The sequence below is a fragment of the Phocoena sinus genome, chromosome 9, assembly GCF_008692025.1.
Source record: "Phocoena sinus isolate mPhoSin1 chromosome 9, mPhoSin1.pri, whole genome shotgun sequence".
Classification (NCBI taxonomy): Eukaryota; Metazoa; Chordata; class Mammalia; order Artiodactyla; family Phocoenidae; genus Phocoena; species Phocoena sinus.
Window position 1 is genome coordinate 6,199,772 of NC_045771.1, and position 21,307 is coordinate 6,221,078.

General features: G+C 62.5%; 1 protein-coding gene across 5 annotated transcripts in view; it reads left to right on the plus strand.

The window, feature by feature from the left end:
* Positions 1-12,487, plus strand: part of KCNH2 (potassium voltage-gated channel subfamily H member 2) — a 33,567-nt gene extending 21,080 nt beyond the window's left edge. For 2 of the 5 annotated variants that reach the window (XM_032643636.1, XM_032643639.1), the window contains 11 exons: positions 300-511; positions 4,825-5,253; positions 5,767-6,154; positions 6,483-6,682; positions 7,180-7,432; positions 8,408-8,601; positions 8,854-8,953; positions 9,626-9,898; positions 9,975-10,167; positions 10,502-10,679; positions 11,927-12,477. In XM_032643636.1, the coding sequence (XP_032499527.1) occupies positions 300-511; positions 4,825-5,253; positions 5,767-6,154; positions 6,483-6,682; positions 7,180-7,432; positions 8,408-8,601; positions 8,854-8,953; positions 9,626-9,898; positions 9,975-10,167; positions 10,502-10,679; positions 11,927-12,055 (2,549 nt within the window). In that variant the 3' untranslated portion in view covers positions 12,056-12,477. The other 3 variants (XM_032643640.1, XM_032643637.1, XM_032643638.1) reach the window with 3 other exon arrangements.
* The last annotated feature ends 8,820 nt before the right edge of the window (positions 12,488-21,307 follow it).

Here is a 21,307-nt window from a genome sequence, read left to right on the forward strand (position 1 = left end):
TGGGTCCCTGCCACCACCTGGGCCTCTGGCAGGCTCCCAGTGCCTGCTGAACAGACCCGTATGGAGGCTCTTTCCCCTTCGTCATCTCATAGCTGCATCAGGCGTGCTTCCTTACGGTGGGGAGGGTTCTGCCCTCACTTGTTTCTCAGGGACTCCACTCCTGTTTCCTGAGCTGGCCTCAGTGAACCCCACGGCCTGGCTCCTGCAGGGCCCGTCTCCACCTCAGCTCTGTGTCGTCGACCTGACGGCCTTTGCCCCTGCCTGCCTGCCACCCTGACCCCCTTTCCCCTCCACCCCAGGGGCCATGCACCCCCTGCGCAGCGGCCTGCTTAACTCCACATCAGATTCGGACCTCGTGCGCTACCGCACCATTAGCAAGATTCCCCAAATCACCCTCAACTTTGTGGACCTCAAGGGCGACCCCTTCCTGGCTTCGCCCACCAGCGACCGGGAGATCATAGCCCCCAAGATAAAGGAGCGGACCCATAATGTCACTGAGAAGGTCACCCAGGTAGGTGTCCAGCTCGCTGGCTCTCCGCTCACGTGGGAGGAGCTTGGAGGGAGTGGAGTGGGAGTGGACTGTGGTCAAAAGGGGGGGTGGAGGGGTGCAGTCAGCGAGGGCGTCCTGAAGGTGGCGGACGTGCCGGCTGGGGGTGAGGGTGGCGTTTCAGAGCTGGGACGAGAGAGATCCTGGAGCAAGGGAGACTGGAGGGGGTGGGCAGATACAGAGGACAGGTGGATGGGGCTCAGGGAGGACAGGGCAGTTGAGGCCGGGCACCTGGCAGGGTGAGGGTGGGTGGGAGAAGGTGGCCACGGGGCACAACAGAGTCCTGGGGGCAAACCAACGGGAAGTTTCACGTTAGAAGGGGCCACAGAGGTCAAGGTTGGGGGTCCTGATTCTTCTAGGCCAATGTGATGAGCCAGGAAGAGGGTGGGAACCCGGTGCTAGGGCCAGGGTGGCCTAGCGGTGCCCACCCCTGTCCCCAGACCATGGGAGAGGAGAGTTTTCCTTCCCAAGTCGGGAGGGGAGGGTATGGAGTTGGGCGCACAGATACAAGAGGGGTCAAGTCCCCGAATTCCAGACCAGAGAAGATTGCCAGCCCGGGGGGGGGTGGCACTGCCCAACACTGCCCAGTGGCAGGGCCAGCCTGGTCTCCTGCCCCCTCTTGGCAGCAAGCCACCCCCACTGCCCAGTCCATCCCAGCTCCTTCCCGTCCTGGCCTGGGGGTGGGGTGGGGGAAGGTCAGGACTGAGAAGCCAGGGACGGAGGGGGCTCCCGGGCCACACCTGGCTCGCCTCAGTCCCACCACCCCCTCCAGCTCCTTCGGGCTCCCTGAGCCGCCCGAGTGAGGGAGCTGTCCGCGCGCTGCCCTGAGCCTCCTCAGCCCTCCTCCTGGCCCCGCTCCGCTGCCGCCTTGGCTCTCTGGGTCCCTGCCAGGTCTCCGGCCCCTTGGCCTTGACTCCAGAACGTTCCCCCCACCCTAGGCCCCATATCTGGCTGCCTCGGCCTCACCCCCTCCCACCTCTGCCTCTCTCGTCCTCACCTGGAGCCCTGCCGGCTGCTCTGCCCCTGTGCCCACAGCGTGTGCTGTCGTGTTGTGGTCTGTGCGCGCCAGCGTGAGCCTGTGCTCCTGGCTCTTTGGTGGCCGGCCGGTCGCTCCATCTCTGGGTGTCTGTCTGACTCTGGCTGGCTGGGCACTGGACCGGCGGGGCGGGGGTGTCGGGGAGACCATTAATCTGCGGTGACAGGCCGGGCTGCCGGGGGGGGGGGGGGGGGGGGGGGGGGGGGGGGGGGGGAGGGAGGGGGAGGGGGAGGGGCACGGGCCGCGGGAGTGGCTGCGGCGGGAGCCCGGAGCGGGCCGCGGGGGAGGGGGCCTCCGGCCGGCGGGCGGGGCGCGGGAGCCCGGTGCCGGCGGGGCGGGGGTGGGGACCTGGGAGGAGGAGGGGCCGGCTGGAGGAGCCGAGGTTCCTACCGCGGTGCCCTGCTGCTGCTGGGCCGGCAGCGGGCAGAGCGCAGCACCCTGGCAGCGGGGCCGGCACCAGGGGACCATGGGCGGCCTGAGCCAGGCGGGCTGGTCTCCGCGCTCACTGCCAGGGTGACCCCAGCCCCAGTGACCCTGGCTTCGTGCCAGAGGCTGCCCTGGGAGCCAGGCCGCCAGCGGCTGGGGCGCAGCCTGGGCTGAGGCTGCCGTTGAGGTGCAGGTGAGGCGCTGGCTGGGCCCTTGGGCCCCGGGCAGGCAAGCTGGGGGGAGCCAAGTCCTCCATGGCGGCCCCAGCGGGGAAGGCGAGCAGGACAGGGGCTCTGCAGCCCAGGGCCCAGAAAGGCCGGGTGAGGCGGGCCGTGCGCATCTCCAGCCTGGTGGCCCAGGAGGTAGGTGACCCCCCCCAGCCCCTCCCCCTCCCTCCGGGGCGGGGGCACCGAGATGGATGCGGCCCAGAGGGCTCTGGCTCCAGGCCCGGAGAGGGCTTCCGAGATGCAGGGTGGTTTGGGAGCCCTGGGATTGTGGCCCCGCTCATCCCATTCCTGGCTCCGGCTTGCTTGCTCTTCGCCAGGCCCGCTGGGCCTAGGTGGACAGTGTTTTTCATGCCAGCACTTCCCTTCTCCTTGGGCTTCCGTGGCCCAGCCTTCTAGCTCGAAACGCAAAAGGAGGAGAGGGGGAACAGGAGCGAAGTGGGTGCGCGGAGAGGATGGTGGGGAGACAGGGGAGGAGAGGACGGCTCCAACTCCCACCCCACCTCCCCCAGCCAGCGGGCAGCAGCCGGGCCTGGCACAGAGGCGCAGGGGCTCCACCCCTCCAGCACTCTGTGTGTTGTGAGTGGACCCTGCGGCGGGCCAGGGAGGCGTGGGCTCTTTCAGGGGTCCAGGTTGGGGGGCTGGGACCCGAGGAGGCTGGGGTCAGAGGCCACTGGATGAGTGGTGAGGGCAGGCTGAGCCGGGCATCCGGTCTGCCTCTTCTGGGGCAGCCTGAGGTGCTGGTGGCTATGCTGTGGTCCCCCAGGCTGCTGACTCTCTAGGTACCTCCTGGGAGCCACGTCTCCAGCCCCTGGGGGGCTTCTGGCAGAGAGCCAGAAGCCAGCCCAGGGAGGATGGCCCGGGGAGTTGGAAGGCTCACGGGTGGGTCTGGGTCTGAGAATCCCACCCGTCGCCACCACCAGCACCTAAAGTCTCTGCCGTGGCTCTTGTGACCCTCCTAGCTGGGGGACAGGTATGGGAGGGGACTCTTCCCGGCCACAGGTGAGGACCCGGGGTTTGGCTTAAATGAGTTTTAGTATTCTGTGTGACAACAGCTTATGTAACAGGGGAGGTTATATACAGGCAAGGCCGTGTGGCGAGCTGGTGGTTGCAGAGCTGAGCAGCCCGGCCGGCCCCCACAAGAGGAGGTCTGCGGGGCCGGGCCTCGTACCCTGGCCTTGCCCCCGGCATATGTGCTTGTGTCCTGGGCGGTGCTGGTCCTGCTGTGGGCAGACTCAGGTAGGGGGCAGGATCCCATTTGTCAGGTGTGGCTGAGCACAGCCTCCGGGGGCCTGGCCTCTCAGGTGTGGTGAGGAACCCCATCCGGGAACCTTCTTCTGCCTCCTTGTCTCTGAGGGCCCTCTGCAGTCCCCACTTGACCCCTGAAAGTTCACCGCCCGTGTTTCCTGCCTTAAGGAACTAGGGGCTCGGGCTGAAGGCAGGGCAGGAGCGGGGCTGCCCGCCCCACCCATCCTGTGCGTCTGGAGCCCCTGTGGCCAAACCCCTAACTACGGCCCATCTTAACTCCCCGTTACTTCCGCCACACAGGCCATCTGGTGAGGGTGGTTCCAGGGGGTCCCCAGCTTGAATACGAATGGGAGTCTGCGGCTCCGCCCGCCACGGCCCTGCCCAGCACAGAGGCCTGAGGATGCGGGGCCCGGGCATCTAGTACTGCTCCCGCAGGGCCGGCAACCTTGGCTCTCAAGGGGGCGGGTGAGGCCTTGGGTCTGGCTGCCCAGGGATGGCAGGGCCAGGCTGGGAGAGTTTGGGGATTCTGAGGGGCAGGAGGAGGCCGCAGGGGGACAGACAGAGGCTCCTGGGACAGCGCGAGAAAGCTGGTCTCAGCTCTTTTAGTTTGGCTTGGGGGGAAAGAGTGGTGTGACTTGCTGCCACCTGGTCTGGATGGCGAGCCTGCCTCTGCCTGGGTGATGAAGGGGCAGGACAGGAGGTGAGCCGGTGCGGGGCTGGGTGGTCACTTCTGAATGGCTGCCCTGGGCCAGGGTGAGTAGGGAGGGGGAGTGAGTGTCATGGTCTCTCTTTCCGGGATGCCAAAGGGCCTGAGGCTGGGTGGCTGGTATCCTTGGGCCAGAGGCATGAAGGGACATTTAGGCCCTCAGTCCCTGGGCCACCAGCAATGGGACTTGTAAGGAGCTGCAGTGACCACCACCATTTACATCACCCAGGCCGGAAGCTGTAGTCCTTGGAGCATTACCTGGACAGAGACTGTAGTATATGTGGGACGTGTGTGTGTGTGGTGTTTGGGGGTGTGGGTAAGATCTCACGGTGGGAGTTATATCCATAGTTATCGGTCTGTATTGCTGGTGGGGAGCAGTACTTGTGGGTGTTACTGCTTGGTGCCCTGGACTCAGCCAGCCAGGAGGTCCCGTGCCACGTGGGGAAGGAACTCTGGTGAGTGGCCGTGTCCGCTTGTCTGAGGGTGGGCTTCCCCGCTTACTCTGCGTGGCCTCTTCTCTGGAGGGCCCAGCAGAGATGCTACCTGCTCCTACCCTGGAGGGCCCCATGCTCTGTCCTCCCTGCCCAGACCCTGGCTGGACATCATACCCTCACCTGCACCTTCCCCGCCGGCTCAGGTCCTGTCCCTGGGGGCCGACGTACTGCCGGAGTATAAGCTGCAGGCGCCGCGCATTCACCGCTGGACCGTCCTGCACTACAGCCCCTTCAAGGCCGTGTGGGACTGGCTCATCCTGCTGCTGGTCATCTACACGGCGGTCTTCACGCCCTACTCGGCCGCCTTCCTGCTGAAGGAGACGGAAGAGGGTCCCCCGGCCCCCGACTGTGGCTATGCCTGCCAGCCGCTGGCTGTGGTGGACCTCATCGTGGACATCATGTTCATCGTGGACATCCTCATCAACTTCCGCACCACCTACGTCAACGCCAACGAGGAGGTGGTCAGCCACCCCGGCCGCATCGCCGTGCACTACTTCAAGGGCTGGTTCCTCATCGACATGGTGGCCGCCATCCCCTTTGACTTGCTTATCTTCGGCTCTGGCTCTGAAGAGGTGGGTTGGCAAGGAGGCAGGGGCAAGGGGAGGGCAGCAGGTGGTGGGGTGAAGGGGTGGGTGGAGACAGAGGGAGGGGGCAGACGCGTGGCAGAGCCCCAGCTAACCCGCACCTGCTCCCCTTTCCATATAAGCCACTCCCCGGCTGTAGCGGTCCAGAGGGCTCACCTTTTCCTAATGTGTCCGTGTCCAAAGTGGCCACTGTCTTTTAATTCACATGGAAGTGCCCTGGAAGCTGGTGGGAGCTCTGGCCGGGCACCTGAGGGTGGGTGCACCTTTCCGAGCCCCACTTTCCTCAGTCTGGCCCTGGGAACCGCGAGCCCTTTGTCACAGAGCTGGCCCGAAGGTGAATGGGCTCCGTGCTGCGCCCGGTGAGCGGGAGGCGCTTTTATTTTGAGGAGGTTCCGGGGAGAGCTCCTCCGGGGGTCTCACCTCCGATGCCCCGCGAGAGCTGCAGCGCCCCCACTCCTCATTTGCCCCCCTCCCCCACTGAATATCCGCCGACCCCCATAGCTGATCGGGCTGCTGAAGACGGCACGGCTGCTGCGGCTGGTGCGCGTGGCACGGAAGCTGGACCGCTACTCCGAGTACGGGGCGGCCGTGCTTTTCCTGCTCATGTGTACCTTTGCGCTCATCGCGCACTGGCTGGCCTGCATCTGGTACGCCATCGGCAACATGGAGCAGCCGCACATGGACTCCCGCATCGGCTGGCTCCACAACCTGGGCGATCAGATCGGCAAGCCCTACAACAGCAGCGGCCTGGGCGGCCCCTCCATCAAGGACAAGTACGTCACCGCCCTCTACTTCACCTTCAGCAGCCTCACCAGCGTGGGCTTCGGCAACGTCTCGCCCAACACCAACTCGGAGAAGATCTTCTCCATCTGCGTGATGCTGATCGGCTGTGAGTGCGCCGCGGGGTCAGGCGCGGGGGCTGGCCGGGGGCCCGGGGTCTGGGAAGGGCCCGAGACAGAGGAGAGGGTGGGTGTTAGAGGAGCCAGAGCGGGGCCCTGGGCCTTAGAGACCCCGGGGGCCTCCGCATGGCATGTTTGGGGCTGGGACACCAGGGCAGAGGCGCGGGGCAGAGCCGAGGGGTGTGTGTGCCTGGGCTTTTGTGTTCCTGCATCTCGCGTGTGTGCTTACAACGAGACGTGCCTGCGTGTGCTGCTGACCCGGTACAGGGGCGGGCGGGGTCCCTCAGACGCTGACGGCCCCACTCACCCCGCCCCCAGCCCTCATGTACGCCAGCATCTTCGGCAACGTGTCGGCCATCATCCAGCGGCTGTACTCGGGCACGGCCCGCTACCACACGCAGATGCTCCGGGTGCGTGAGTTCATCCGCTTCCACCAGATCCCCAACCCGCTGCGCCAGCGCCTCGAGGAGTATTTCCAGCACGCCTGGTCCTACACCAATGGCATCGACATGAACGCGGTGAGGCCACTGGGCTTGGCCTCCGGTTGATGGTGGGCTGGAGGGAGCAGCGTGATGGTAGGGACTCCTCCTGATGTAGCGGGCACGTCTCAGACCGCCAGAGTCACCCTCCTCCGCGGTTCAGGGGGTCCCGGTTAGCGCCAGGCAGGACCCTGAGAGGAACGTTACCCTCCTTTTGCCCGTGGAGCTCGTTTACTGGGTGAGCGGTCACTTTGGGGCAGGTGCTAGACCAGGCTCTGGGTGATCGTGTTTCATCCTTATGACAGCCCCAGGCGGGAGCTGGTCTCCGAGCCTCACGCGTTAGAACGTGGAGGTTAGAGCAGTGAGGCGTCGTCCCCAAGGGTGCACGGCTGGAAGGGGTGGAAGGGGTGGAGCTGGAGTGGGCACCCAGGTCCTTCTCCCGATACCGGACGCCCTGGTGCTCCCCGCTGGATCTCCGGGTGGGGCTGGGAGTGGGGTCCCGGGAGAGGGCATGCTGAGCTGCCCCCTGCCTCCAGGTGCTGAAGGGCTTCCCTGAGTGCCTGCAGGCCGACATCTGCCTGCACCTGAATCGCTCGCTGCTGCAGCACTGCAAGCCCTTCCGAGGGGCCACCAAGGGCTGCCTGCGGGCCCTGGCCATGAAGTTCAAGACGACGCACGCGCCGCCAGGGGACACGCTGGTGCACGCTGGGGACCTGCTCACCGCCCTCTACTTCATCTCCCGGGGCTCCATCGAGATCCTGCGGGGCGACATTGTCGTGGCCATCCTGGGTACGGCAGGGACCGGGAGCTGGGCCCGAAGTGCCTGCCGAGGCCTGGAGGGGTCCCACCCAGCCCGTTAAGGACACAGCCCTAGGGGCTGTGGCCCCGGGACCACCCACAGGGACCTTGGGCTCCTTTAACTCACCCAAGCTCAGGCCTTCCAAGGGGTCGGTGGAAAGGACTCTGGGGCTTTCCAGATTCTGCTTCCCTTCAGGGTCTCCTCACGGGCAGTGACACTCTTGTTCCTTAAGACAGGACCAAATCCAGATGCTCCAGGGTAGGCAGTGGAGGGAGGTTTTGCAGCCTCAGGCAGTACAACCGAGCCTTCGCCTCCAAAGCAAAGGGAGTCCTGCCCCTCTCCCCCTCTGCCCTACCTGTGTACGTGGGCAGGTGTACCTGGGCACTGGGACTCCCTGCCCTCTGCCTGTCCTTCCTTTGGCCCTGGACACCTCAGGGCAGATGTGCCAACGGGGCGGGGGGCGGTCTTTATAGATTTTTTATTTCTCAGTTCGGCATAAACACGCGCTTATGCCACAAACACCCCCAAACACAACTGGAACCAAAGTTTTGCCAAACAACAGTCGTCTTAACTACTTTCTGGTGTTTCCTGTTCTATGCTGTGCTAAGCTGTGCTATCCTGTTTTCTTTCAGTAAACAGAATGCTGGTCTTGATTCACTACTGTGTTTGATCTGTAGTTTGAAGAACATTGTTTATGGGGGTGCAGTGTTTGGCCAGGAGGGTGTTTGGGACGTGGGCTTTGGGGGGTACCAGAGGAGTTAGAACCCAAGGAGGAAGCCAGGGCCACGGGCAGCTGCTGGCTGGCCCACACGCCCTGCCTTTGCGAGCTGGGGGAGGATGGGCTGGTTGATGCTTCCCTGGCCCTGGGGGCTGGGGCCCGGTCAGGGTGAGGATGCCTGGAAGTCAGGTGTCTGCTGCCTCTGCTGCTGCCCCAGGGGCTGAGCCCCCCTCTCGGTGGCCTCCAGGGAAGAATGACATCTTCGGAGAGCCTCTGAACCTGTATGCGCGCCCTGGGAAGTCCAACGGGGACGTGCGGGCCCTCACCTACTGTGACCTGCACAAGATCCACCGGGATGACCTGCTGGAGGTGCTGGACATGTACCCAGAGTTCTCTGACCACTTCTGGTCCAGCCTGGAGATCACCTTCAACCTGCGGGATGTGAGAGGGCCGCGCGGCTGGCTGCATGCTGGGTGGCTGCCCCTTCGCTGTGTGACCTTCTCTCTGGGCTTGTTTCCCTGTCTGTCAAACGGTATCGGGGTCAGACCAGGTTGTGAACGTCCCAGCCTCAGCCCCGGTCCTGGGGCAGAGCTCACACCCCCAACCCCACCTTCTCTGTTCGGGAGGGGGTCTGGCCGGGACCGGGCAGGCTGGGTGGGCGCGGAAGGGCCCTGACACCGTTCTCGGTTCCAGACCAACATGATCCCCGGCTCTCCCGGCAGCGCGGAGCTGGAGGGCGGCTTCCACCGGCAACGCAAACGCAAGCTGTCCTTCCGCAGGCGCACTGACAGGGGTGAGGCGGGGGGAGGGGAGGGGGCGGGGTCCAGGTGAGCCGGGAGGCGGGTGGGGGGCGGGGTCTAGAGGAGGCGGGGCTGAGGGCGGAGCGCGGGGTCCGGCGGGTCTGCTCCCCCCCAGGCTACACAGACCTTCCGGTCCAACCTTCAGTGTCCCGCCCCCCACCCCATCACCCCATCCTTTCAGGCCCACTTGAAATGTCGCCTCCTCCAGGAAGCCCTCTTCCACCCTCCAAGGCAGGGCCGTGCCTAAGTTTCTTTGGTCCTCGCAGGGCTGGTGTCCTGGTGGGCACTGCTTTGAACTGATGAAGGGAGGAAAGACAGGACAAAGGAGGGCAAGGAGGCCAGCACGGGGGGCCGAGGGCCCGGGGTCCCAGAGAGCCCCTCCCAGCAGTGCCACCGCCCGTGCTTGGGCAGCCAGTGGCCACAGACGACCTGGTCCCGCCCTCGAGTTCTCAGTCCTCTTGAAAGTGGGGGAAAGAGAGCGGAAGAAACAACTGGGGACAAACCAGGGCGTCCAGCCACGGTCGTCTCCCAGACCTGCTCCAGTCCCCTCCCCTCCCCTCCCCTCCCCTCCCCTCCCCTCCCCCTCCCCTCCCCTCCCCTCCCCTCCCCTCCCCTCCCTTCTGTGCCTCCTGCCTGCTCTGAGGCCCCTTCTCTGTTTCCCACAGACCCGGAACAGCCAGGGGAGGTGTCGGCCTTGGGGCCGAGCCGGGCGGGGGCAGGGCTGAGTGGCCGGGGCCGGCAGGGGGGGCCGTGGGGGGAGAGCCTGTCCAGCGGCCCCTCCAGCCCTGAGAGCAGTGAGGATGAGGGCCCAGGCCGCAGCTCCAGCCCCCTCCGCCTGGTGCCCTTCTCCAGCCCCAGGCCCCCCGGAGAGCCGCCGGGTGGGGACCCCCTGACTGAGGATGGAGAGAAGAGCAGCGACACTTGTAACCCACTGTCAGGTAGGGCGAGGGCCCCCTGGGCAGGCGGGCGGGGCGTGGCCTCTGTCCCAGCCTCAACCCAGCTCTCTGGCTCCAGGCGCCTTCTCAGGAGTGTCCAACATCTTCAGCTTCTGGGGGGACAGCCGGGGCCGCCAGTACCAGGAGCTGCCTCGCTGCCCCGCCCCCGCCCCCGCCCCCAGCCTCCTCAACATCCCTCTTTCCAGCCCTGGCCGCCGGCCCCGGGGCGATGTGGAGAGCAGGCTGGATGCCCTCCAGAGGCAGCTCAACAGGTGAGGGTGGTCCCTGGGATCAGCCTAGGCCCGGCTGTGTGTGTCCAGGGGCGCGGGCTAGTAGGGGTGGGGCATGGGCACACTGCAGTGTGGTCTGTGGGTTTCGGGCAGTGTTGCAGGGTGAAGTGGGTGTCTGCTCTGTCTAGGCCTGTCCACGTGTCCAGCAGCTTGACCCTCTCCTTGCGTTCAGAGCCGAGCCAGGGGCTGCCACACCTAGAATGAAGAGTGGACCTGGGGTTGACCAGTTGGCTGTCCAGAGGGTGGTCCTGAAGTTGCGGTCACTGGTGTCTCCACTTCCCTGAGACCCAGGGCGTCCTCCTCCTTCTCGCCCCAGGCTGGAGACCCGGCTGAGTGCAGACATGGCCACTGTCCTGCAGCTGCTACGGAGGCAGGTGCCGCTGGTACCGCCTGCCTACAGTGCTGTGACCACCCCGGGGCCCGGCCCCACCTCCACCTCCCCTCTGCTGCCCGTCAGCCCCCTCCCCACCCTCGCCCTGGACTCACTTTCTCAGGTAAGTTCCAAGCACCCCAGCCCTGCCTCTTCTGCACCGATCCCACCCCAGACCGGCTTTGCTGCCCTTTCTGCTTGGCCTGGGGCCCTAGCCGCCTCCCACCCTGTTCCTGCCCTCCTCCCAGGCTGTACTCCTGGAGGAGGGCTGCCCTAGGAGCTGCGAGCACAGAGCACAGCAGGAGAGCCCCCAACTAAGCCCCCAGACAGCTGGGCCAAGGAAGCCAGCAGGCCGCGTGGCATTCGCTCCCCTAGTGTCCCCTGAATGGCCATATCTACTCAGGGTGCCTGTGTCATGGCTGTGGGTGGAGGGACTGTTGAGCCGGGGGCCTGGCGGCGGGTGCTGGGTGCCAGCGTGCCCTTGGGATAGGGTCCCAAGCCCCTGCTGCGACTGATACCCCCTGGGTCAGGTTCTGCTGCCAACCCTTGACTCTCGTGCTCAGCGCTTTGCGGGGTTGTCCTGAAGGCTCTGGCTAAGCCCCAGGGTAGCACTTCCGGCCCGCATCTCTCCCCTCCTGCCAGAGATGGGCCTCTGTTGCCCTTTGTCCTCTCCTAAGTGGACACGTGTGTTCCTGGCCTCCTGACGGGACAGCTGTGTCTGGGTCTCAAGAATGGGGCTCCTCTGGCGACGAGAGGTGGCCTGGGATCTGCTCCCCCCTCCCTCTGGCATCTGCTCCCCCCTCCCATCTGCCGCCTGCTCCTGTTTGCAGACACCAGGGCCCACGTCAGCCAATGTGCCAGTCTCCCTTCACAGCCTCCTCCGCAGAGATCTCACAGCAGACTCGTCAGCACCCACAAAGCCCCTCCTGCCTGCCCTGGTACTCTGCCTGGCCTTCCGAGCCCTGGCCCGCCCGCCTGCCTCTGTTTCTAGGTCCCTGAGTTCTAGATTGGAGGAAAGAACCCTGTCTCTCTCTCTCTGTACAGCTTCTGTGCCAGCTCAAGGCCCCTTATTCTGAATTGGGTTTGAATCCAGCAGCCATGTTCCCTGGGGAGGGGAGCGGCTGTGGCCTCAGGCTCTCCCCGAGTCAGGCAGAAGCTCCCGAGGCCCCCAGGTGCCCGGTCTGGCTCTTGCCCACCCAGAGCGCGTTGTTCCTCCCAGAGCCGGTGGGAGTCGTGCTCTGTCTGCCTTGGCCCTTCTCCTGTGCCCACCAGGCCTCTTCTGTCTGTCACCAGGGTCTCCTGACCCTCTCTATCCTCTGACCCTCCCCTGCCCCTTGGCTTCTAGCTTCTCACACTCCGGTTTCTTTGCAGGTTTCCCAGTTCATGGCGTGCGAGGAGCTACCCCAAGACGGCCCTGCTCGACGCCTCTCCCTGCCGGGCCAGCTAGGGGCCCTCACCTCCCAGCCCCTGCACAGACACGGCTCAGACCCGGGAAGTTAGTGGGCTGCCCAGTGTGGACACATGGCTCACCCAGGGTTCAGTGCGCTGCCTGGGCCCCTCCTGTGGAGGCCCTGCCCGGGAGGCCCTGGCCGCTGACGGGAGAGGAATAGGAAGGCACAGCTCCTCCTCCAGCCCTTGGGACCATCTCCTCCTGCGGTCCCCTGGGCCCCGTTGGGGGGTGGGGGGGGGGCCGGGGAGGGGCAGGGACAGGGCCGGGCAGTGGATGGGGGTCTGTGGTCCCCTCACTGCCCTGGGGGCAGTAGCTGGTCTAACTGCCGGAGGCACCCGGCCCTGGGTCTTAGGCACCTCAAGGACTTTTCTGCTATTTACTGCTCTTATTGTTAAGGATAATAATTAAGGATCATATGAATAATTCATGAAGATGCTGATGACTATGAATAATAAATAATTATCCTGAGTGAGGAGACTCCAGGGGTGCTGGGTGGGTGCAGCCATCAGCACGCTGTACCCCATGTTCTCGTTCATAGTGTCCGGTGCGCTGGCCTCTCTGAGGGAATCCAGGCCGATCTGTCTGTGTGCACAGGGCCTGCAGGGGCAGCTCCGACGTCTGGGTGTGGAGTCTGTGCAGTCGGGGTGCTCCCTCGGGGCTGACACAAGTCACCTCCAGGACCTCTGGCCTCCGGAGGGCCCTGCTTCCATGTGGTCCTGGATTCAGGACGGCAGAGAGCCACCTGGACTCTTTTACATATAGAGGTTGTCCTAATGGGATGCCAGGCCTGGGGTCCCGCCCCTCGGGGTCACGGTGGCTTGCTGGGTGGCACACTGACCCCCAGAGCTGGCCCCAGGCTGACTGCTGGCGGCTGTACTCTTCCCTCACGCAGCTCGTGAGCCCAGCCCGTACTGACTTTAACCTGGGGCTGTATTTGGCCAAGCCCCCAACTTGGCCTTCTCTTGACCTTGACTCAGACTCACGCGGATCCTATATAATTGACCCCCCACAGCAAACCAACTCTGGGCCCGCTGGTTTTCTCAACCCTGACCAGAGCCCCCACCCCCTGGTGTCTGGCTCCAGACGGGCCTCACCTCTGTCACCTCCGTCACCTGGTCACCTGTGATCCCCGACCAGCGGAGCTGCCTGAAGAGGGTGGAAGTTTCAGGCGGCTCATTCCCAGTATCGGAGGGGCAAGTCAGAACAGATGTCCTGGGGCCAGTGGAGGGCGGTGGCTGTGTGCGTCCGTGAGCTTGTGAGTGTACGCGTGTGCCCTTCTGGTCTTGCGCGAACACCCGGCCTCTCAGAGGAGCTGCCGTGCAGTGGCCGTGGTAGGGCGGCTGCCAGCCAGCAGGAGGGGCCGATGGGCAACAGTGCGGCCCAAGGCCTCCAGGGTCGCTTAGTCCTGTAATCCCTGACCCTCCGAGGTGGGTGTGTTAGCCTTGCTTTGAACAGAGCCCATTACCGCCTGTGCCCGGGATGGGGAGGGTGTTGGCAGGAGACCCTGGTCTCTGCGCCACCTGGGGGGTGCTCTGTTTCCAGAGCAGGTAGGAGAGAAGTTCCTGGTGGTTCTGCAGCAGGGCCTTGGCTCCCCTACCAGAGGGTGGGACCAGGGAGGGGTCCCTGTGAGTTCAGCGTGCCCTGGGGGACAGGGCACGGAAGATGGGCACGGGGAGTAGAGGTGGGGGAATAGACCCGGGTGGTGGGGAGGGGTGACCCAGAGAGGTGGGCCAGGCAGAAAGGGCAGCTCTGTGCAACGGGGTCTGGCACGTGTGTACGTGGGTGTACACGTGAACGTGAGCGTGCATCTCTCCATGGTTTGGGAGCACACACGCAGGCCTCCCTGGTGGATTGACGTGTGTGGGCGTGGGGTGGGGTTCTAGCTGGGGGGATGCCCTAGATTCAGGGTCAGCTCACGGATTACGGGCGCAAGCAGACGCCGTCAGGATCTCAGCCCCGGACACCGGCAGAGGCCCCCGTGAGGTCGATGATGAGAAATAAAATGACAGACGAAGCTCGCTGCACTTGGCACGCGGGGGCCGAGGTGCTGGGCCAAGTCCCCGCTCTCCGGCACTCTCTCCATCCTTCTTACCATCTGTCCCGTCCTTAGAGCATTTTCATCTGGGAGCTCAGCCCCGATTCGCAGCACTCTGTCCAGGTGTGGCGGTGAGGGCTGGGGGAGCTTGGGACAGCCTGCGGGAGGGGCTGAGGGCTGGCGCAGCGAGTCAGGGCCCTGTGCTGGTGGGCGTGGGGAGCAAAGGAGGTGAAACCCGGGCCCGCACTCCCTAGGCTTTGTATCACGTTTGACACTGGTTATTCTCTGGGGCACATGCCGGCGTCCACAGTCAGCTGCCCGCCACCACGGGAGTGACCTGCCTGGGCCTGGAGGCCTGATGTGTGCGCTTCCAAGGGGTGTGTGTCGGGGGGGTGGTACACGCACACGTCTGTGCTCAGGGTGGGGGCTGGCCCAGCAGAGGGGAAACCTCTCTGTGCTTGTCCTCGATGGAAGCACATGGGTGCCCAGGGGCTGGTCTGCTCAGTCCGGTTGAAGGAGCTTTCTGCATGGCCAGGACACCAGTGCCAGGTCCCTACCAGGAGCCACCACTGAGATGAGAGTGGGCGGAGGCCAGCGGTCACAGTGGCTCCATTTACGATGGTTCCACCTGCCCGGCTGTGTCATTTAACCCCTGACACCCCGCAGAGGTGGGTGTTGCTGGTCCACGTGAGGAGGGTAAGGCTCAGGATGGTCGGCAACTGACCAGTGTTAGTGCTGCGGGTAGGTGGCCGTGTGCAGCTCTGGGCTTCACTGGAGGGGCCGCAGTGGCCCTCAGGGCACAGCACTGGAGCCAACACTCGCCGGCCGCAGGGTATGGGCTTGGACCTGGGCCTTGGGGGACCTGAGAGGCCGGCGGGGGTGCAGTGAATGGGCAGTGCAGCCCAGTGTGGAGCCCAGCGAGGAGACTGCTTGCCTCCGTTCCCAGCCTGCCCCACCCTCCCCTGCCCTGGCCAGGTGGCAGCACACCCGCTCCTGCCAGCCTGGGACCATGCTCCACCCAACACATGAATGGTGCCATAAAACACAGCTGTGCCTGTGACCCGGGAGCTCTCTGTTGGGTGGGATCAAGTTCTTGGGCAGGGTCTGCTCAAGGCTGAAGGCTGCCTTGAACCCAGAGGGGGGCCCCAGCCCTCATGGGGTCCTGCTGCGTCCCTGGGACCAGGCGGGCTCCCAGGTGTGTTGGGAGGGGCGGGTGGTAATTCTGGGGGCCGGCTGGGGGTACAGCAGGCTGTTTCTCTCCAGGGACCACCTTTGTTCACCATGCATTGATGCATTGCCCACTCTTTTAAGGTCCAACCTCATCTTTTTTTTTTTTTAAATAGAAATCAGTAAAAATGCTTTGGAAGGAAGATGAAGGACCATCAGAAGCCAGTAGCCTGTGAGGCTGGGAGAAGGGATGCCTAAGGGGCATCTCGTTCCTGGGGCTCAGGAAGAGAGGAAAGAAGGAGGTGTGGGGACCACTGTGCCGCCACTCTGCACCCTAGGACCGGTTCCACGGTCAAATGAAGGGCGCTTCCCCTGCCGGCCTGAGGCAATGAGCTCTGGACTGTCAGCTCCCTGCGGGTGGGACTTGTGTGACTCTAGGGCCCCCGAGCAGTGCCGGGCACTGGGATGTACTCAATGTTTCCTGAATGAACGAAGGAAGCGCCACCCTTCTCCCCGGGACGGAGACCCTTGGGCTTAGCCAGCAGGGCTGGGGAAGGCCTCCTGCGGCTGGCAGAGCAGAAGCGGGGCATCTGTGCAGGGCTCTGGCCCTTCACCCTGGACCCGCGGGTCACCATGCTCTACTCCATTCCTGTCCTCGGGCCTGCACTGCCCAGTTCTGTGGCAACTGCCCGCTGCCCCAGACCTGATCCCTGGCCTCCCCCATCACCTGGGCTCCTGGAGCCACAGGACTCTGGTGACGGTGGGGGGGGGGCAGGGCAAGGGTGCAGTTCCCTCCTCTCCTGCAGGGCCAGTCACCAACAGCGGGGGTGGGCTGTTGTGCAGACTGGAGGGTTCTCCCAAACCAAGAGGGCCAGAGGGGTGGGGTGGGAACTGCAGGGGCCGTGGCGGGTGAGGAAAGGTCCACGCGGTAGCCGATGCCCAGGAAGGCAGGTGGCAGAGCCTGGAGCCGGAGTCTGGTCAGGGGCGGGGGACAGGAACCGCAGGGCAGGCCCGGCCTGCCTTCCCCCACCTCCACCTCTGCACCTAAAGGTCCAGGAGCGGAGTGAGGTGCTGATGGTGCCTCCTGGCCGCGTGACTCAGCCACTGCCCAGAGTCCAGGTGCAAGCTCGCCCTGCTCTGTCCTCACACGGACCCCCGCTCCTCTCAGCCCAGGCAGTGGTAGCTCTCACGTTTCAGTGACAAGTAAGAGTCATCGATACTTATGGAGCCCATCCTTTGAGGTGAGCATTATTCTGACTGCCTGAAACCCAAGGCCCAGAGGCTCGTGGAACCTGCCAGCATCCGCGGCTCCTGAGGATGGAGCTGAGGCATGAACCCGGGCAGCCTGAGTCCCCCGGGCTGGCCCGAGCCTGGGGCACACCATCTCCCCTAGGCAAGACAGTGACTAGGAGACCTTTGCAAGTGTCTGCGATTTCTGGGACCTTCTCTCCCCTGCAGGCTTCTGTACCTTCTGTTCCTTTGCCTGGAGCGCCCTTTGTTTGGTGAATTCCTGCTGGTCTTTGGGTGGCTCTTCCAGGGGATGCCTGGTGCTCCCCCTCCCTCGGGCTGGGGCCCCCTCTATGCTCCTGCAGCGTCCTCTGCTCCCCCCACCCCGCCTTCCCTACCCTGGACTGCCAAATCCGGGGGCTTGTCATCTCTGCGCTACACCATCCCTGTCTCTGTCCCCCAGCACCACGCGCAGTGGCTCCCCCAGAGCAAGCACGCAACAGTTTACTAAATGAACATTTCTGGATTTGGGGAGTGATTAGCAGTAAAATCCTTTTTTTTTTTTTTTTTTTTTTTTTGCGGTACGCGGGCCTCTCACTGTTGTGGCCTCTCCCGTTGCGGAGCACAGGCTCCGGACGCGCAGGCTCAGCGGCCATGGCTCACGGGTCCAGCCGCTCCGCGGCATGTGGGATCCTCCTGGACCGGGGCACAAACCCGTGTCCCCTGCATCGGCAGGCGGACTCTCAACCACTGCGCCACCAGGGAAGCCCAGCAGTAGGATCCTTAATATCCAAAGGGCCCGTGTGCTTGACTTTGGGGGCTGTGACTTCCTGTGCAGCCAGGCTTGGGGTGTGAGGGCTGAGGAGGGGGCTCTGGGGTAGCTGGCATTCCCTGAGCCGCCTCCACTGATAGGCAGACGTGAGGTCGGGTTGGCCCCTAAGGGCCCACGGGGTTTCCGTTTTCTACCCCACTCTGTTGGCTCAGCTCAGTGCCTGGGGCTTGGTCCTTGCTCCGGGTTACGATCAGGAAACTTCTCTGGTGCCACCTGGAATCCCTCCCGGTGGGCATCTAGGGGCACAGCTGGATATCCCGTGATGGCCGTCGCTCACCTGAGCTTTGGGGAGCCCCTGCCTTTGCTTCCCATCACAGCAAGTTCATCACCTTCTCAGATGCCCGGTCCCTGGCCTGGCCATACCTCCGGGGGCAGCCCCTGCAGGCCTCTTTTCCAGGCTCTGTTCTGCCACAGTGCAGGGCAGTAGGTCTTGTGCCAGGCCCTTCCTGCAACCCACCTGCCCATGTCGCAGGAGCAGATGGGCTGAAGCATGCCCAGGTCCTGATGTGACAGATGGCTCCTTCCTCTTTGCCTGCAGGACAGAGCCCTCCATGTCAGCCTGGCACAGAGGGTTCTCATCTTCCTTTCCAGACTCACCTGCCTTTATATCTCCTGCTGCCACGTGGCCAATACTCTAGCCTCATGAGATCACGTCCTGTTAACTATGCTTGAGTTCTCCCTGCATTTGCCTGTCTTTCCCTCTTCTTGGAAACAGACTCTGTCCTTCCCGGCCTGGAGAAACTCTTCGATCCTTCAAGTCCTAGCTCACACGTCACCTCCTCCAGGAGGTCCTCTCTAGGTGTCTCAGTGGATCTAAACCTCCCATTGCACTGGGCTCAGGCCTTTGTCAGCGCCTCCACACACCCTGCCTGTTCTCCCGTCTGTCGTCCGAAACAGGACTGGCTGAGTATTGGTCATCTTCTCAGCTCCCTTGGAGGCCTCTGTCGTGGGGCCGGGGAGACGGCAGGCCCTTTGCCAGTGTGTCTCGCTCCATCTCCACTTCCCAATGGGCCTCTGCGTGGAGGGCTCCTGCCCACGGTCCTCTGTGTGGCTGCTCATTTGTCCTTTGATGGTCAAGGCTGAGAGCGATTTCTCGTAGGGCTTTTCTGTTTCAACCTCAGGTCTGAGGGATCCACCTTTCTCCGCAGTGGTGGCCAGTCCAGTGGGAACTGAAGGGTGCTCAGCCTGGCTGCTCAGGGTGACCTACAGGGCTCACACGGTGGTCCGACCACACAGGGACCATCAAATCACACAAGTAGTGGGTCTAGTCTATCTCAAGTGCTCAAAAATGTCGAAACAAATTTGAATCGTAGGGCCTTTCAAGGTGACTATTTGGAAACACTTTTAGATAATTGTATATCATAAAAAAGTGGTTGGTGTAAAAATCAATAAGATTTAGTAAAAGACTGAATAGTAACAGGTTTTTTTAAGCCACATAGGTGCATGTTACTAAACCCTGTAAAGACTCAATTTATCTTGATCATCTTATTGTAGTAGCATTTAAAATAAAGTGATTCTTGATACTTTATTTTCTAAAAGTCTAAGTACAGGTCAAGCCCTTTTCCTTTCTTTTTGGCTAACTTCTGTCTTTCAAAAAAAAAAAAAGAACGTGTTCTGAGGCATTTGTTTAAATAATCAGCTTCATTATTTTGTAATCACACCTTATAAGTGAGTTGGAAGTTGGCAAGAGCCATCGTCTAGAAACCAGAGCAGAAGAATTTAGCTCAGCTGTCTTACCATTATTTTAAAATCAGCAATAGCATAAGGTCTGGCTGCAAAAGGCTTAGATGCTAACTGGCAAGAAACTCAGTCATTAGGGAAACAGCCTGGAGAGGGTAACGGCTTGGCTTCCTCTTTCTGTTCTGCCAGGTGATGACAGCTGGGGAAGCAGAGGGAACGCATTGGTCAGAGACACCAGGAAGGTCAAGTGAAGCTGATCTCACGGTCTCAAGAGGCCTAAGTGGAATGAAACCCTTAGCAGATGGGAAAATGAGAGTAGAGAGCTTTAGTTAAAGTCAATCTTCCCTGGGCCCCCGGAACTGTGACTGTCCCGCAGGGAAGTTTGGCTTGATGTGAGGCTCTGAGCGGCCATAAAGAAGCGTTATTCTCAGGGCCGGTGAAAGGAGCTTGGGGGGACGAGGTTAAACAGTGATTGTGCCATGACCCAGAGGCCCTCCGTCCTCCAGCCCCCAGGGAGCCCTTCCCCTAGGGTGCTGAGAAGTGGCTGGTGCCCCATCCAGGGGAGAGTAGGGTGTGCCTAGTGGCTCCCCGGGTCTCTGGGGATGCCCTGGGGGTGAGGCCTCTGTTCTAGGCTAGCTGCCGTGTGACCTGTGAGACACCTGTCCCCTAAGTGTGTCTGCTGCCACCTCTCTTCCAGGACACTCTGACTTAAGGTGGACACCCCTCCTCTTCATTATCCCAAAGCGCCACTAATTAAAGGTGTGGCATGTAGCGGATGATTAGTAAAGATCTTGGAGGTCACTGTGAACACTGGGGAAGTCATCTCCCCGTACAGCCCAGAAAACAGCCTAAAAGATGATCTCAGACATTCCAGTCCTAAATTCTTGGCTGCTTCCTTGTTGATGACTTTCTCATTGGCTGACCTCCTTCCTAGCCCTTCCAAGACCCTCTTGGTCAGTTCCCATTTTCTGAAGACCCTTCTCTGCCTCTTCTTTTTCCCACTTCCCTGGCCTGCCCCACATTTACCCTCACTACCTTCGGCAGATCCGTTCAAGTGTCTCCAGGCTGCTCTTAGCTGACCTTGCCCGGGGCACCACTCTTCTCCTTCTGAGGCCCTTCCAGACTATAGGGATGCTATCCAGACACGCACCCGATAGACCCAGAGTGAGCTACCCGTGCCCCTAGCGGAGAGAGGGGGCTGCAGTAAAGCTGGCTTTCTTTTCCCTTCCTTCCTTCCTTCTTTTCTTTTTATTTTTGGCCATGCCGCGTGGCTTATGGGATCTTAGTTCCCGACCAGGGATTGAACCCTTGCCCTCAGCAGTGAAAGTGCAGCGTCCTAACCGCTGGACTACCAGGGAATTCCCCCTTCCTTCCTTCCTTTTTTTTTTTTAATATTTATTTATTTACTTGGTTGCGCCGGGTCTTAGTTGTTGCAGGTGTGCTCCTTAGTTGCAACTCACCGGCTCCTTATTTGAGGCTTGTGGGCTCCTTAGTTGTGGCATGAGAGCTCTTGGTTGAGGCATGCATGTGGGATCTAGTTCCCTAACCAGGGATCGAAATTGCCCCCCTGCATTGGGAGCGTGGAGTCTTAACCACTGTGCCACCGGGGAAGTCCCCCCTTCCTTCCTCCTTCCTTCCTCCCTCCCTCCCTCCCTCCCTCCCTCCTTCCTTCGTTCCTTCGTTCCTTCCTTCCCTCCCTCCCTCCCTCCCTCCCTCCTTCCTTCCTTCCTCCTTCCTCCCTCCCTCCCTCCCTCCTTCCTTCCTTCCTTCCTTCCTTCCTTCCTTCCTTCCCTCCCTCCCTCCCTCCCTCCCTCCTTCCCTCGTTCCCTCCCTCCCTCCCTCCCTCCCTCCTTCCCTCCCTCCCTCCCTCCCTCCCTCCCTCCCTCCCTCCTTCCTTCCTTCCTTCCCTCCCTCCCTCCCTCCCTCCCTCCTTCCTTCCTTCCTTCCCTCCTTCCTTCCCTCCCTCCCTCCCTCCCTCCCTCCTTCCTTCCTTCCTTCCTTCTTTTTGATTAGCAAACAGTGTCCCTGCAATAATAATTAGTGATACATAATGAGGGCATCTAGGGGAAGAGATGGGGGGTTACAGAGGAGGTGAGGAAAATGCAAAGTAAACAGCAGAGTGGGAGGCGAAGAGCCCAGAGGGGCAGATCTGAGGACCGCTCGGCTCTGCCGCTGTCCCTCCACACAGGCATCCCGAAGGGCGTGCAGTCAACGCTTGGTTTGGGCCTGAGCTGTTCCGGTCTCAGGAAGTTCTCTTCACGAGCCAATTAGCTTCCCTCTCGCAGAGGCACAGACTCGTGGGACCTCGGGTGTTTGGAAGGGGTGGGTTCAGGAAGGGATAGTAGGAGCCGCTGCTTATTA